Raw genomic sequence first — 16471 nt, forward strand, 5'->3', positions numbered from 1 at the left:
TTTTTGGGATATAAAATAACGATTTTATCTAACAAAATAACACTACATGTTGTAGCTGGGACCCTTTGGATGACAAACCAGAGGAAGATTTCCAAAACTAAGGTAATATTTAAATCGCCTTTTGTGAATTTATGAAACCTGTGCCGGTGGAAAAATATGTTGATGTGGGGCGCCGTCCTCAAACAATCTCATGGCGTGTTTTCGCTGTAAAGCGTATTGTAAATCAGACAGTGCATTTAGATTAACAAGAATATAATCTTTTAAGTCTCACACTTTTCGCCCTGAATGTGGATCTAGCGTTTGTCTGCCGATCATTTCAGAGCGCTGTGTTTTCACTGTAGACAACTGACTGCCAACATTTTTCACGCGACTCTACATGTATAATCGGTGCGCTCTTGGTTCGAAAATTACGTTCAAAGGTACTGAGTACTATCGGCCAGAAAACACTATTGGTATGTCTGAGCCCTTAGCAATCCTTAGCGTTCCTTAGTGTTCCCTAGTATCCTAAACTGTTGTTAGTTCTTCACTGATGTCAGAACTGTCACATTAGCAAAGCCAGGGACTCTCTTCTCCTCTCTCCTCTTCGCCCCTCTCGTACCCTCCCCTCTTATCCTCTCTCCTCCCCTCCTCTCTTCTCCTCTCTCCTCCCCTCTTCTTCCTTCTCTCTCTCCTCCCCTGATATCCAATGTACTGAGTACAGTGGGTGTTCTCTCTCTCCTCCCCTGATATCTGATGTACTCACTACAGTGGGTGTTCTCTCTCTCCTCTCTCCTCCCCTGATATCTGATGTACTCAGTACAGTGGGTGTTCTCTCTCTCCTCCCCTGATATCTGATGTACTCACTACAGTGGGTGTTCTCTCTGTCTCTCTCCTCCCCTGATATCTGATGTACTCACTACAGTGGGTGTTCTCTCTCTCTCTCTCTCTCTCCTCTCTCCTCCCCTGATATCTGATGTACTCACTACAGTGGGTGTTCTCTCTCTCCTCCCCTGATATCTGATGTACTCACTACAGTGGGTGTTCTCTCTCTCTCTCTCTCTCTCCTCTCTCCTCCCCTGATATCTGATGTACTCACTACAGTGGGTGTTCTCTCTCTCCTCCCCTGATATCTGATGTACTCACTACAGTGGGTGTTCTCTCTCTCTGTTTCTCATCTCTATATATCTATTTCATGTTCCCTGTGAGATCCTCTGGCAGTCTTTAGTAATTAGCTTTGCGTTGTTAGGATTTCTGAAAATGTTTGAGTAAAGTTTTATGGACGGGGTTCCCGGACACAGATTGAGATTCTACATTGAGTTTCCAGTCCAGGATGAGGCTGAATCTGTGTCCTGGAAACCAGCGCTGGGTGTCTAAACTCTAACGTCTGTTTTCATCCTTTCTGTCTTCCAGCTGGACATGAAGTATTTATCTCCATTGTTGTTGTCTTATGAAGACCGGCTCACTGAGAAAGATGCTCTCCTGCAGGCCTCGGAGGTAAGAGTGTGTGTGTGTGTGTGTGTGTGTGTGTGTGTGTGTTTCTTTGCATGTTTTGTATTAGTGTCACCCTGTTATTCTCTTGTTTAATATCTTTATGCTTTTTAAATGTGTTATGGTCTATTTAAAAGAGAAACACGAGAGAGTTATTAGGAGCCATTGAACATGCATCATGCTCAGCCAGTATATTAAAGTGTCGGGTGAAGACATCCAATGAAGGTGAGTTAAGGACATAGAGAGAGTCTACCCAGGCTGGTGTTGAAATAGGCTCAGCTTTGTCCCACTAAACTGTTCGAGGCCTGATCTACCCAGGCTCTGGTTGAAATCGGCTCAGCTATATCACACTAAACTGCTCGAGGCCTGGTCTACCCAGGCTCTGGTTGAAATAGGCTCAGCTTTGTCCCACTAAACTGCTCGAGGCCTGATCTACCCAGGCTCTGGTTGAAATAGGCTCAGCTTTGTCCCACTAAACTGTTCGAGGCCTGGTCTACCTACCCAGGCTCTGGTTGATATCGTCTCAGCTATGTCCCACTAAACTGCTCTAGGCCTGGTATACCCAGGCTCCGGTCGAAATAGGCTCAGCTTTGTCCCACTAACCTGTTCGAGGCCTGGTCTTTCCAGGCTCTGGTTGAAATTGGCTCAGCTGTGTCCCACTAAACTGCTAGATAAGCCTGGTCTACCCAGGCTCTGGTTGAAATCGTCTCAGCTATGTCACACTAAAATGATAGAGAGAGGCCTGGTCTTCCCAGGCTCTGGTTGAAATAGGCTCAGCTATGTCACACTAAACTGATAGAGAGAGGCCTGGTCTTCCCAGGCTCTGGTTGAAATAGGCTCAGCTATGTCACACTAAACTGATAGAGAGAGGCCTGGTCTTCCCAGGATCTGGTTGAAATAGGCTCAGCTATGTCACACTAAACTGCTCGAGGCCTGGTCTACCCAGGCTCTTGGTAAAATAGGCTCAGGTATGTCACACTAAACTGTTCGAGGCCTGGTCTACCCAGGCTCTGGTTGAAATCGGCTCAGCTTTGTCCCACTAAACTGTTCGAGGCCTGGTCTACCCAGGCTCTGGTTGAAATTGGCTCAGCTATGTCACACTAAACTGATAGAGAGAGGCCTGGTCTTCCCAGGCTCTGGTTGAAATTGGCTCAGCTATGTCACACTAAACTGCTCGAGGCCTGGTCTACCCAGGCTCTTGGTAAAATAGGCTCAGGTATGTCACACTAAACTGTTCGAGGCCTGGTCTACCCAGGCTCTGGTTGAAATCGGCTCAGCTTTGTCCCACTAAACTGTTCGAGGCCTGGTCTACCCAGGCTCTGGTTGAAATAGGCTCAGCTATGTCCCACTAAACTGATAGAGAGAGGCCTGGTCTACCCAGTCTCTGGTTGAAATAGGCTCAGCTATGTCACACTAAACTGATAGAGAGAGGCCTGGTCTACCCAGGCTCTGGTTGAAATAGGCTCAGCTTTGTCCCACTAAACTGTTCGAGGCCTGGTCTACCCAGGCTCTGGTTGAAATTGGCTCAGCTATGTCACACTAAACGGATAGAGAGAGGCCTGGTCTTCCCAGGCTCTGGTTGAAATAGGCTCAGCTATGTCACACTAAACTGATAGAGAGAGGCCTGGTCTTCCCAGGATCTGGTTGAAATAGGCTCAGCTATGTCACACTAAACTGCTCGAGGCCTGGTCTACCCAGGCTCTTGGTAAAATAGGCTCAGGTATGTCACACTAAACTGTTCGAGGCCTGGTCTACCCAGGCTCTGGTTGAAATCGGCTCAGCTTTGTCCCACTAAACTGTTCGAGGCCTGGTCTACCCAGGCTCTGGTTGAAATTGGCTCAGCTATGTCACACTAAACGGATAGAGAGAGGCCTGGTCTTCCCAGGCTCTGGTTGAAATAGGCTCAGCTATGTCACACTAAACTGTTCGAGGCCTGGTCTACCCAGGCTCTGGTTGAAATAGGCTGAGCTATGTCACACTAAACTGTTCGAGGCCTGGTCTACCCAGGCTCTGGTTGAAATAGGCTCAGCTATGTCACACTAAACTGCTCGAGGCCTGGTCTACCCAGGCTCTGGTTGAAATCGGCTCAGCTTTGTCCCACTAAACTGTTCGAGGCCTGGTCTACCCAGGCTCTGGTTGAAATAGGCTCAGCTATGTCCCACTAAACTGATAGAGAGAGGCCTGGTCTACCCAGTCTCTGGTTGAAATAGGCTCAGCTATGTCACACTAAACTGATAGAGAGAGGCCTGGTCTCCCAGGCTCTGGTTGAAATAGGCTCAGCTATGTCACACTAAACTGATAGAGAGAGGCCTGGTCTACCCAGGCTCTGGTTGAAATCGGCTCAGCTATGTCACACTAAACTGATAGAGAGAGGCCTGGTCTACCCAGGCTCTGGTTGAAATAGGCTCAGCTATGTCACACTAAACTGATAGAGAGAGGCCTGGTCTACCCAGGCTCTGGTTGAAATCGGCTCAGCTATGTCCCTCTAAACTGTTCGAGACCTGGTCTACCCAGGCTCTGGTTGAAATAGGCTCAGCTATGTCACACTAAACTGCTCGAGGCCTGGTCTAACCAGGCTCTGGTTGAAATAGGCTCAGCTTTGTCCCACTAAACTGCTCGAGGCCTGGTCTACCCAGGCTCTGGTTGAAATCGGCTCAGCTATGTCACACTAAACTGATAGAGAGAGGCCTGGTCTACCCAGTCTCTTGGTAAAATAGGCTCAGCTTTGTCCCACTAAACTGCTCGAGGCCTGGTCTACCCAGGCTCTGGTTGAAATCGGCTCAGCTATGTCACACTAAACTGATAGAGAGAGGCCTGGTCTACCCAGTCTCTGGTTGAAATAGGCTCAGCTATGTCACACTAAACTGATAGAGAGAGGCCTGGTCTCCCAGGCTCTGGTTGAAATAGGCTCAGCTTTGTCCCACTAAACTGTTCGAGGCCTGGTCTTCCCAGGCTCTGGTTGAAATTGGCTCAGCTATGTCCCTCTAAACTGTTCGAGGCCTGGTCTTCCCAGTCTCTGGTTGAAATAGGCTCAGCTATGTCCCACTAAACTGCTCGAGGCCTGGTCTACCCAGGCTCTGGTTGAAATAGGCTCAGCTATGTCCCTCTAAACTGTTCGAGGCCTGGTCTACCTACTCAGGCTCTGGTTGAAATCGGCTCAGCTATGTCCAACTAAACTGCTCGAGGCCTGGTCTACCCAGGCTGGTGTTGAAATCGGCTCAGCTATGTCACAGTAAACTGTTCGAGGCCTGGTCTACCCAGGGTCCGTATAAAATAGGCTCAGCTTTGTCTCACTACACTGGTCGAGGCCTGGTCTTCCCAGGCTCTGGTTAAAATAGACTCAACTATGTCACACTAAACTGTTCGAGGCCTGGTCTACCGAGGCTCTGGTTGATATCGGCTCAGCTATGTCCCACTAAACTACTTGAGGCCTAGTCTACCCAGGCTCTGGTTGAAATAGGCTCAGCTATGTCACAGTAAACTGTTCGAGGCCTGGTCTACCTACCCAGGCTCTGGTTGAATTAGGCTCAGCTTTGTCCCACTAAACTGTTTGAGGCCTGGTCTTCCCAGGCTCTGGTTGAAGTACCCTCAGCTTTGTCCCACTAAACTGTTCGAGGCCTGGTCTACCCAGGCTCTGGTTGAAATAGGCTCAGCTTTGTCCCACTAAACTGTCCAGGGCCTGGTCTACCTACCCAGGCTCTGGTTGAAATAGGCTCAGCTATGTCACAGTAAACTGTTCGAGGCCTGGTCTACCCATGCTCTGGTTGATATTGGCTCAGCTATGTCTCACTGAACTACTTGAGTCCTTCTCTACCCAGGCTCTGGTTGAAATAGGCTCAGCTATGTCCCACTAAACTGCTCGAGGCCTGGTCTACCCAGGCTCTGGTTGAAATAGGCTCAGCTATGTCACACTAAACTGTTCGAGGCCTGGTCTACCCAGGCTCTGGTTGATATTGGATCAGCTATGTCCCACTAAACTGTTCGAGGCCTGGTCTTCCCAGGCTCTGGTTGAAATAGGCTCAGCTAACTCCCACTAAACTGTCCGAGGCCTGGTCTACCCAGGCTCTGGTTGAAATCGGCTCAGCTATGTCATACTCGAGGCCTAGTCTACCCAGGCTCTGGTTGAATTAGGCTCAGCTTTGTCCCACTCAACTATTCGAGGCCTGGTCTACCTACCCAGGCTCTGGTTGAAATTGGCTCAGCTATGTCCCACTAAACTGCTCGAGGCCTGGTCTACCCAGGCTCTGGTTGAAATCGGCTCAGTTATGTCCCTCTAAACTGTTCGAGGCCTGGTCTACCCAGTCTGGTGTTGAAATAGGCTCAGCTTTGTCCCACTAAACTGTTCGAGGCCTGGTCTACCCAGGCTCTGGTTGAAATAGGCTCAGCTTTGTCCCACTAAACTGTTCAAGGCCTGGTCTTCCCAGGCTCTGGTTGAATTAGGCTCAGCTTTGTTCCACTAAACTGTTCGAGGCCTGGTCTTCCCAGGCTCTGGTTGAAATAGGCTCAGCTTTGTCCCACTAAACTGTTCGAGGCCTAGTCTACCCAGGCTCTGGTTGATATTGGCTCAGTTATGTCCCTCTAAACTGTTCGAGGCCTGGTCTACCCAGGCTGGTGTTGAAATAGGCTCAGCTTTGTCCCACTAAACTGTTCGAGGCCTGGTCTACCCAGGCTCTGGTTGAAATAGGCTCAGCTATGTCACACTAAACTGTTCGAGGCCTGGTCTACCCAGGCTCTGGTTGATATTGGATCAGCTATGTCCCACTAAACTGTTCGAGGCCTGGTCTTCCCAGGCTCTGGTTGAAATAGGCTCAGCTAACTCCCACTAAACTGTCCGAGGCCTGGTCTACCCAGGCTCTGGTTGAAATCGGCTCAGCTATGTCATACTCGAGGCCTAGTCTACCCAGGCTCTGGTTGAATTAGGCTCAGCTTTGTCCCACTAAACTGTTTGAGGCCTGGTCTACCCAGGCTCTGGTTGAAATATGCTCAGCTATTTCACACTAAACTGATAGAGGCCTGGTCTACCCAGGCTCTGGATGAAATCGGCTCAGCTAAGTCATACTCGAGGCCTAGTCTACCCAGGCTCTGGTTGAAATAGGCTCAGCTTTGTCCCACTCAACTATTCGAGGCCTGGTCTACCTACCCAGGCTCTGGTTGAAATTGGCTCAGCTATGTCCCACTAAACTGCTCGAGGCCTGGTCTACCCAGGCTCTGGTTGAAATCGGCTCAGTTATGTCCCTCTAAACTGTTCGAGGCCTGGTCTACCCAGGCTGGTGTTGAAATAGGCTCAGCTTTGTCCCACTAAACTGTTCGAGGCCTGGTCTACCCAGGCTCTGGTTGAAATAGGCTCAGCTTTGTCCCACTAAACTGTTCAAGGCCTGGTCTTCCCAGGCTCTGGTTGAATTAGGCTCAGCTTTGTTCCACTAAACTGTTCGAGGCCTGGTCTTCCCAGGCTCTGGTTGAAATAGGCTCAGCTTTGTCCCACTAAACTGTTCGAGGCCTGGTCTACCTACTCAGGCTCTGGTTGAAATCGGCTCAGCTATGTCCCACTAAACTGTTCGAGGCCTAGTCTACCCAGGCTCTGGTTGATATTGGCTCAGCTATGTCCCACTAAACTACTTGAGGCCTAGTCTACCCAGGCTCTGGTTGATATCGGCTCAGCTATGTCCCACTAAACTACTTGAGGCCTTCTCTACCCAGGCTATGGTTGAAATAGGCTCAGCTATGTCCCACTAAACTGTTCGAGGCCTGGTCTACCCAGGCTCTGGTTGAAATCGGCTCAGCTATGTCCCACTAAACTGCTCGAGGCCTGGTTTACCCAGGCTCTGGTTGAAATCGGCTCAGCAATGTCCCTCTAAACTGTTCGAGGCCTGGTCTACCCAGTCTGGTGTTGAAATCGCCTCAGCTATGTCACACTAAACTGCTCGAGGCCTGGTCTACCCAGGCTCTTGTTGAAATAGGCTTAGCTTTGTCCCACTAAACTGTTCGAGGCCTGGTCTTCCCAGGCTCTGGTTGAAATAGGCTCAGCTATGTCACACTAAACTGATAGAGAGAGGCCTGGTTTATCCAGGCTCTAGTTGAAATAGGCTCAGCTATGTCCCACTAAACTGTTCGAGGCCTGCTCTACCCAGGCTCTGGTTGAAATAGGCTCAGCTTTGTCCCACTAAACTGTTCGAGGCCTGGTCTACCCAGGCTCTTGTTGAAATAGGCTTAGCTTTGTCCCACTAAACTGTTCGAGGCCTGGTCTTCCCAGGCTCTGGTTGAAATAGGCTCAGCTATGTCACACTAAACTGATAGAGAGAGGCCTGGTTTATCCAGGCTCTAGTTGAAATCGCCTCAGCTATGTCACACTAAACTGCTCGAGGCCTGGTCTACCCAGGCTCTTGTTGAAATAGCCTCAGCTAACTCCCACTAAACTGTTTGAGGCCTGGTCTTCCCAGGCTCTGGTTGAATTAGGCTCAGCTTTGTCCCACTAAACTGTTCGAGGCCTGGTCTTCCCAGGCTCTGGTTAAAATAGGCTCAGCTAACTCCCACTAAACTGTTCGAGGCCTGGTCTACCCAGGCTCTGGTTGAAGTAGGCTCAGCTTTGTCCCACAAAACTGTTCGATGCCTGGTCTACCCAGGCTCTGGTTGAAATAGGCTCAGCTTTGTCCCACTAAACTGTGCGATGCCTGGTCTACCTACCCAGGCTCTGGTTGATATTGGCTCAGCTATGTCCCACTAAACTGTTCGATGCCTGGTCTACCTACCCAGGCTCTGGTTGATATTGGCTCAGCTTTGTCCCACTAAACTGCTCAAGGCCTGGTCTACCCAGGTCTGGTTGAAATAGGCTCAGCTATGTCCCACTAAACTGTTCGAGGCCTGCTCTACCCAGGCTCTTGTTGAAATAGGCTCAGCTATGTCCCACTAAAATGTTCGAAGCCTGGTCTACCCAGGCTCTGGTTGAAATAGGCTCAGCTATGTCCCACTAAACTGTTCGAGGCCTGGTCTACCCAGGCTCTGGTTGAAATAGGCTCAGCTATGTCACACTAAACTGTTCGCGGCCTGGTCTACCCAGGCCCTGGTTGAAATAGGCTCAGCTTTGTCCCACTAAACTTTTGGAGGCCTGGTTCCCAGGCTCTGGTTGAAATAGGCTCAGCTATATCACACTAAACATTTCGAGGCCTGGTCTTCTCAGGCTCTGGTTGAAATAGGCTCAGTTATGTCACACTAAACTGTTCGATGCCTGGTCTACCTACCCAGGCTCTGGTTGATATTTGCTCAGCTATGTCCCACTGAACTGCTCAAGGCCTGGTCTACCCAGGCTCTGGTTGAAATAGGCTCAGCTATGTCGTACTCGAGGCCTAGTGTACCCAGGCTCTGGTTGAAATAGGCTCAGCTTTGTCCCACTAAACTGTTCGAGGCCTGGTCTACCTACTCAGGCTCTGGTTGAAATTGGCTCAGCTATGTCCCACTAAACTGTTCGAGGCCTAGTCTACCCAGGCTCTGGTTGATATCGGCTCAGCTATGTCCCACTAAACTACTTGAGGCCTAGTCTACCCAGGCTCTGGTTGATATCGGCTCAGCTATGTCCCACTAAACTACTTGAGGCCTTCTCTACCCAGGCTATGGTTGAAATAGGCTCAGCTATGTCCCACTAAACTGTTCGAGGCCTGGTCTACCCAGGCTCTGGTTGAAATCGGCTCAGCTATGTCCCACTAAACTGCTCGAGGCCTGGTCTACCCAGGCTCTTGTTGAAATAGGCTTAGCTTTGTCCCACTAAACTGTTCGAGGCCTGGTCTTCCCAGGCTCTGGTTGAAATAGACTCAGCTATGTCACACTAAACTGATAGAGAGAGGCCTGGTTTATCCAGGCTCTAGTTGAAATAGGCTCAGCTATGTCCCACTAAACTGTTCGAGGCCTGCTCTACCCAGGCTCTGGTTGAAATAGGCTCAGCTATGTCACACTAAACTGTTCGAAGCCTGGTCTACCCAGTCTGGTGTTGAAATCGCCTCAGCTATGTCACACTAAACTGCTCGAGGCCTGGTCTACCCAGGCTCTTGTTGAAATAGCCTCAGCTAACTCCCACTAAACTGTTTGAGGCCTGGTCTTCCCAGGCTCTGGTTGAATTAGGCTCAGCTTTGTCCCACTAAACTGTTCGAGGCCTGGTCTTCCCAGGCTCTGGTTGAAATAGGCTCAGCTAACTCCCACTAAACTGTTCGAGGCCTGGTCTACCCAGGCTCTGGTTGAAATAGGCTCAGCTTTGTCCCACAAAACTGTTCGATGCCTGGTCTACCCAGGCTCTGGTTGAAATAGGCTCAGCTTTGTCCCACTAAACTGTTCGATGCCTGGTCTACCTACCCAGGCTCTGGTTGATATTGGCTCAGCTATGTCCCACTAAACTGTTCGATGCCTGGTCTACCTACCCAGGCTCTGGTTGATATTGGCTCAGCTTTGTCCCGCTAAACTGCTCAAGGCCTGGTCTACCCAGGTCTGGTTGAAATAGGCTCAGCTATGTCACACTAAACTGATAGAGAGAGGCCTGGTTTATCCAGGCTCTGGTTGAAATAGGCTCAGCTATGTCCCACTAAACTGTTCGAGGCCTGCTCTACCCAGGCTCTTGTTGAAATAGGCTCAGCTATGTCCCACTAAAATGTTCGAAGCCTGGTCTACCCAGGCTCTGGTTGAAATAGGCTCAGCTATGTCCCACTAAACTATTTGAGGCCTGGTCTACCCAGGCTCTGGTTGAAATAGGCTCAGCTATGTCACACTAAACTGTTCGAGGCCTGGTCTACCCAGGCTCTGGTTGATATCGGCTCAGCTATGTCCCACTGAACTACTTGAGTCCTTCTCTACCCAGGCTCTGGTTGAAATAGGCTCAGCTATGTCGTACTCGAGGCCTAGTGTACCCAGGCTCTGGTTGAAATAGGCTCAGCTTTGTCCCACTAAACTGTTCGAGGCCTGGTCTACCTACTCAGGCTCTGGTTGAAATCGGCTCAGCTATGTCCCACTAAACCAGGGGTGTCAAAGTCAAATGGACGGAGGGCCAAATAAAAAAATCAGCTACAAGACGAGGGCCGGACTGTTCGAATGTTCATTGAAAAATTTTTAAATGACGCATATAGTCTAGTGAACCTAATTGAACCTACTGAAAACCTAACAAATATATTACAATATGATCAGATAAATAAAGCAATATTTTCTTATGGCTCTGTCAGTAATCTTTAATTTTCAACAGACACAAAAGACAAATTTCCTTTATATAAATATCCCCATAACATGAACATTAAATGAAAGAAACCGGTATTCAAGGCACCATCAGTAGACTATATTTTCTATTTTAGCAAAAGTGGGCTAAATTTACTTCAAAGAAAAAACAATAATAGCAATTTTCTATCATCCACTCAACTGAAATATTTTTAAAATATAATTGGATTGAAATACAAAAAAATAAAGTGCAAAAATCTATTAATCAAAAACAACACTTTGTTTAAGGAGAAGTAACATGCAGTGAAAACAAATATTAAATTTTAACTTTTAAACTTGAACTGAGTAAAAACTCTAAATATGTGATTGCACAGTAATGTTCACTTGTTTGAGGTTGAGGGTGATACTTGGTGGTGTCCCATCTTTTCCACAAGTTCATCAATGTTCGGGGTAAGGCTCTGAGCTGAAGAAATCCTCAGAATTGAGTGGAGGTGTTCAGCAGTAAGTCGACTTCTGTGTGATGTTTTGTTCAGGTTCATCAAAGAAAACAGTTGTTCACACAGGTATGTGCTGCCAAACATAGACAACGTTTGAGCAGCCTGGATGCGCAGCTGGGGCATTGTGCCGGGGAGGAAACGGGCGAACTCCGCAGCACCCACTGCCGCATATTTTGCCCTCAGTGCATCATTGCATTGGAGGTCAATCAACTCCATTTGGAGGTTTGGTGGTGAGCTTTCCACGTCAACAGCAAATGGGTTACCGAGCAGTTCCAACCTGCTTTTTTGTGCTTCAAAGTCAGCAAATCGGCGTCGAAAGTCAGCGGCAAGCATACCTATTTTATCAGCCAACTGTGTGCTCGGGAACGCACTGGTAGAGAGCTTCTCTTTCATGGTCTGGCAGCTGGGAAAGTGGCTCAAATTTTCTTTCCGCATCTGCGTCTCCCACAGAGTCAGTTTGGTTTTAAATGCCTTCACTGTACTGTACATATCAGAGATGACACGATCCCGACCCTGCAGCTGCAAGTTTATTGCATTCAGATGACTCGTAATGTCACACAGAAAAGCCATTTCACACAGAAACATTTCGTCTCGGAGTTGTGTTGTGTCTTTCCCTTTGCTGTCCAAGAACAGACAAATCTCCTCATGAAGCTCGAAACATCTTTGAAGCACCTTTCCCTGGCTTACCATCGCACCTCTGTGTGATAAGGCAAATCACCATGCTCCGTTTCTAACTCCGTCAGAAATGCCTTGAACTGGCGGTGATTCAAACCTTTGGCTCTGATAAAGTTAACTGTGCGCGTGATGATGCTCATTACATGCTCCATTTTCAAGGCTTTACCGCACAACGCTTCCTGGTGTATGATACAATGATAAGCTGTCAGCTCACCTGTCGCGTTTTCCTCTTGCATCTTTTCCCGTATCTTCGCCACCAGTCCGCTCCTGTGTCCACACATCGCAGGTGCTCCGTCGGTTGTCAAACCCACGAGTTTTTCCCAAGGCAGCTCCATCTCATTTACACATCTTGACACCTCTTCATACAAATCATGCCCCGTAGTTGTGCCATGCATAGGACGTAAAGCCAAAAACTCCTCTGTCACGCTTAGGTTGGAGTCCACTCCGCGGATGAAAATTGACAACTGGGCAATGTCAGAAATGTCGGTGCTCTCATCCACAGCCAAGGAATATGCAATAAAATCTTTTCCCTTTTTCACAAGCTGCTCTTTTAGATTGATGGACAACTGGTCTACTCTCTCGGCAATGGTGTTTCTGCTCAGACTCACATTTAAAAAGAGTTGCCTTTTTTCTGGGCAAACTTCGTCACAAACTTTAATCATGCAGTTTTTGATGAAATCCCCCTCCGTAAATGGCCGGGCTGATTTAGCGATCTCTTCTGCCAAAATAAAACTGGCCTTTTGTAGCCTTTGTTCCATGTCCATATTCTTGTTTTTGTCCGCGTGTTTCGTTTCATAATGTCGTCTCAGATTATACTCTTTCAGTACCGCCACACTTTCTCCACACAGAAGACACACAGGTTTTCCAGCTACCTTCGTGAACATATACTCCGACTCCCACCTTGTTTGAAACCCCCGGTTCTCAGTATCCACCTTCCGTTTTGCCATTTTTGATGGGTATCTGAAAGTTAATTTTACTGTGATGCTGACGACTGCTGTGCCAATAAATATTGAAATGAAGCAGCCTACTGCTCGGTGCGTCACCTTTGCATTGTGGGAAATGTAGTATTGGTGCGTGTAAAAGATCTGCGGGCTGCCGGCTTGCTGCGGGCCGGTTCTAATAATAAATCAAGATCATCCCAGGGGCCGTAAAAAACCTTCTTGCGGGCCGGATGTGGCCCGCGGGCCTTGACTCTGACATATGTGCACTAAACTGTTCGAGGCCTAGTCTTCCCAGGCTCTGGTTGATATCGGCTCAGCTATGTCCCACTAAACTACTTGAGGCCTAGTCTACCCAGGCTCTGGTTGATATCGGCTCAGCTATGTCCCACTAAACTACTTGAGGCCTTCTCTACCCAGGCTATGGTTGAAATAGGCTCAGCTATGTCCCACTAAACTGTTCGAGGCCTGGTCTACCCAGGCTCTGGTTGAAATCGGCTCAGCTATGTCCCACTAAACTGCTCGAGGCCTGGTCTACCCAGGCTCTTGTTGAAATAGGCTTAGCTTTGTCCCACTAAACTGTTCGAGGCCTGGTCTTCCCAGGCTCTGGTTGAAATAGACTCAGCTATGTCACACTAAACTGATAGAGAGAGGCCTGGTTTATCCAGGCTCTAGTTGAAATAGGCTCAGCTATGTCCCACTAAACTGTTCGAGGCCTGCTCTACCCAGGCTCTGGTTGAAATAGGCTCAGCTATGTCACACTAAACTGTTCGAAGCCTGGTCTACCCAGGCTCTTGTTGAAATAGCCTCAGCTAACTCCCACTAAACTGTTTGAGGCCTGGTCTTCCCAGGCTCTGGTTGAATTAGGCTCAGCTTTGTCCCACTAAACTGTTCGAGGCCTGGTCTTCCCAGGCTCTGGTTGAAATAGGCTCAGCTAACTCCCACTAAACTGTTCGAGGCCTGGTCTACCCAGGCTCTGGTTGAAATAGGCTCAGCTTTGTCCCACAAAACTGTTCGATGCCTGGTCTACCCAGGCTCTGGTTGAAATAGGCTCAGCTTTGTCCCACTAAACTGTTCGATGCCTGGTCTACCTACCCAGGCTCTGGTTGATATTGGCTCAGCTATGTCCCACTAAACTGTTCGATGCCTGGTCTACCTACCCAGGCTCTGGTTGATATTGGCTCAGCTTTGTCCCACTAAACTGCTCAAGGCCTGGTCTACCCAGGTCTGGTTGAAATAGGCTCAGCTATGTCACACTAAACTGATAGAGAGAGGCCTGGTTTATCCAGGCTCTGGTTGAAATAGGCTCAGCTATGTCCCACTAAACTGTTCGAGGCCTGCTCTACCCAGGCTCTTGTTGAAATAGGCTCAGCTATGTCCCACTAAAATGTTCGAAGCCTGGTCTACCCAGGCTCTGGTTGAAATAGGCTCAGCTATGTCCCACTAAACTATTCGAGGCCTGGTCTACCCAGGCTCTGGTTGAAATAGGCTCAGCTATGTCACACTAAACTGTTCGCGGCCTGGTCTACCCAGGCCCTGGTTGAAATAGGCTCAGCTTTGTCCCACTAAACTGTTGGAGGCCTGGTTCCCAGGCTCTGGTTGAAATAGGCTCAGCTATATCACACTAAACATTTCGAGGCCTGGTCTTCTCAGGCTCTGGTTGAAATAGGCTCAGTTATGTCACACTAAACTGATAGAGAGAGGCCTGGTTTATCCAGGCTCTGGTTGAAATAGGCTCAGCTTTGTCCCACTAAACTGTTCGATGCCTGGTCTACCTACCCAGACTCTGGTTGATATTTGCTCAGCTATGTCCCACTAAACTGCTCAAGGCCTGGTCTACCCAGGTCTGGTTGAAATAAGCTCAGCTATGTCACACTAAACTGATAGAGAGAGGCCTGGTTTATCCAGGCTCTGGTTGAAATAGGCTCAGCTATGTCCCACTAAACTGTTCGAGGCCTGCTCTACCCAGGCTCTTGTTGAAATAGGCTCAGCTATGTCCCACTAAAATGTTCGAAGCCTGGTCTACCCAGGCTCTGGTTGATATTTGCTCAGCTATGTCCCACTAAACTGCTCAAGGCCTGGTCTACCCAGGTCTGGTTGAAATAGGCTCAGCTATGTCACACTAAACTGTTCGAGGCCTGGTCTTCCCAGGCTCTGGTTGAATTAGGCTCAGCTTTGTCCCACTAAACTGTTCGAGGCCTGGTCTTCCCAGGCTCTGGTTGAAATAGGCTCAGCTAACTCCCACTAAACTGTTCGAGACCTGGTCTACCCAGGCTCTGGTTGAAATAGGCTCAGCTTTGTCCCACAAAACTGTTCGATGCCTGGTCTACCCAGGCTCTGGTTGAAATAGGCTCAGCTTTGCCCCACTAAACTGTTCGATGCCTGGTCTACCTACCCAGGCTCTGGTTGATATTGGCTCAGCTATGTCCCACTAAACTGTTTGATGCCTGGTCTACCTACCCAGGCTCTGGTTGATATTGGCTCAGCTTTGTCCCACTAAACTGCTCAAGGCCTGGTCTACCCAGGTCTGGTTGAAATAGGCTCAGCTATGTCACACTAAACTGATAGAGTCCTGGTCTACCCAGGCTCTGGTTGAAATAGGCTCAGCTATGTCACACTAAACTGATAGAGAGAGGCCTGGTTTATCCAGGCTCTGGTTGAAAAAGGCTCAGCGTTGTCCCACAAAACTGTTTGAGGCCTGGTCTTCCCAGGCTCTGGTTGAAATAGGCTCAGCTATGTCACACTAAACTGTTCGCGGCCTGGTCTACCCAGGCCCTGGTTGAAATAGGCTCAGCTATGTCCCACTAAACTGTTCGAGGCCTGGTCTACCCAGGCTCTGGTTGAAATAGGCTCAGCTATGTCACACTAAACTGTTCGCGGCCTGGTCTACCCAGGCCCTGGTTGAAATAGGCTCAGCTTTGTCCCACTAAACTGTTGGAGGCCTGGTCTTCCCAGGCTCTGGTTGAAATAGGCTCAGCTATGTCACACTAAACTTTTCGAGGCCTGGTCTTCTCAGGCTCTGGTTGAAATAGGCTCAGCTATGTCACACTAAACTGATAGAGAGAGGCCTGGTTTATCCAGGCTCTGGTTGATATTTGCTCAGCTATGTCCCACTAAACTGTTCAAGGCCTGGTCTACCCAGGTCTGGTTGAAATAGGCTCAGCTATGTCACACTAAACTGTTCGAGGCCTGGTCTACCCAGGCTCTGGTTGATATCGGCTCAGCTATGTCCCACTGAACTACTTGAGTCCTTCTCTACCCAGGCTCTGGTTGAAATAGGCTCAGCTATGTCATACTCGAGGCCTGGTCTACCCAGGCTCTGGTTGAAATCGACTCAGCTATGTCATACTCGAGGCCTAGTGTACCCAGGCTCTGGTTGAAATAGGCTCAGCTTTGTCCCACTAAACTGTTCGAGGCCTGGTCTACCTACTCAGGCTCTGGTTGAAATCGGCTCAGCTATGTCCCACTAAACTGTTCGAGGCCTAGTCTACCCAGGCTCTGGTTGATATCGGCTCAGCTATGTCCCACTAAACTACTTGAGGCCTAGTCTACCCAGGCTCTAGTTGAAATAGGCTCAGCTATGTCCCACTAAACTGTTCGAGGCCTGCTCTACCCAGGCTCTGGTTGAAATAGGCTCAGCTATGTCACACTAAACTGTTCGAAGCCTGGTCTACCCAGGCTCTTGTTGAAATAGCCTCAGCTAACTCCCAC

The 16471-nt window shown here is 48.9% G+C and overlaps 1 protein-coding gene across 1 annotated transcript in view; it reads left to right on the forward strand.

Annotated features, from left to right (window-relative positions):
• Positions 1 to 16471, forward strand: part of cep89 (centrosomal protein 89) — a 327319-nt gene that overhangs the window by 39727 nt on the left and 271121 nt on the right. Inside the window, exon 12 of the mRNA XM_090221660.1 lies at positions 1390 to 1473. Within this exon, the coding sequence (XP_090077786.1) occupies positions 1390 to 1473 (84 nt within the window). The remainder of the gene's footprint in view (positions 1 to 1389; positions 1474 to 16471) is intronic.

The sequence above is a fragment of the Oncorhynchus mykiss genome, chromosome 26 (assembly GCF_057628025.1).
Source record: "Oncorhynchus mykiss isolate SJ-2025 chromosome 26, ASM5762802v1, whole genome shotgun sequence".
Lineage (NCBI taxonomy): Eukaryota > Metazoa > Chordata > Actinopteri > Salmoniformes > Salmonidae > Oncorhynchus > Oncorhynchus mykiss.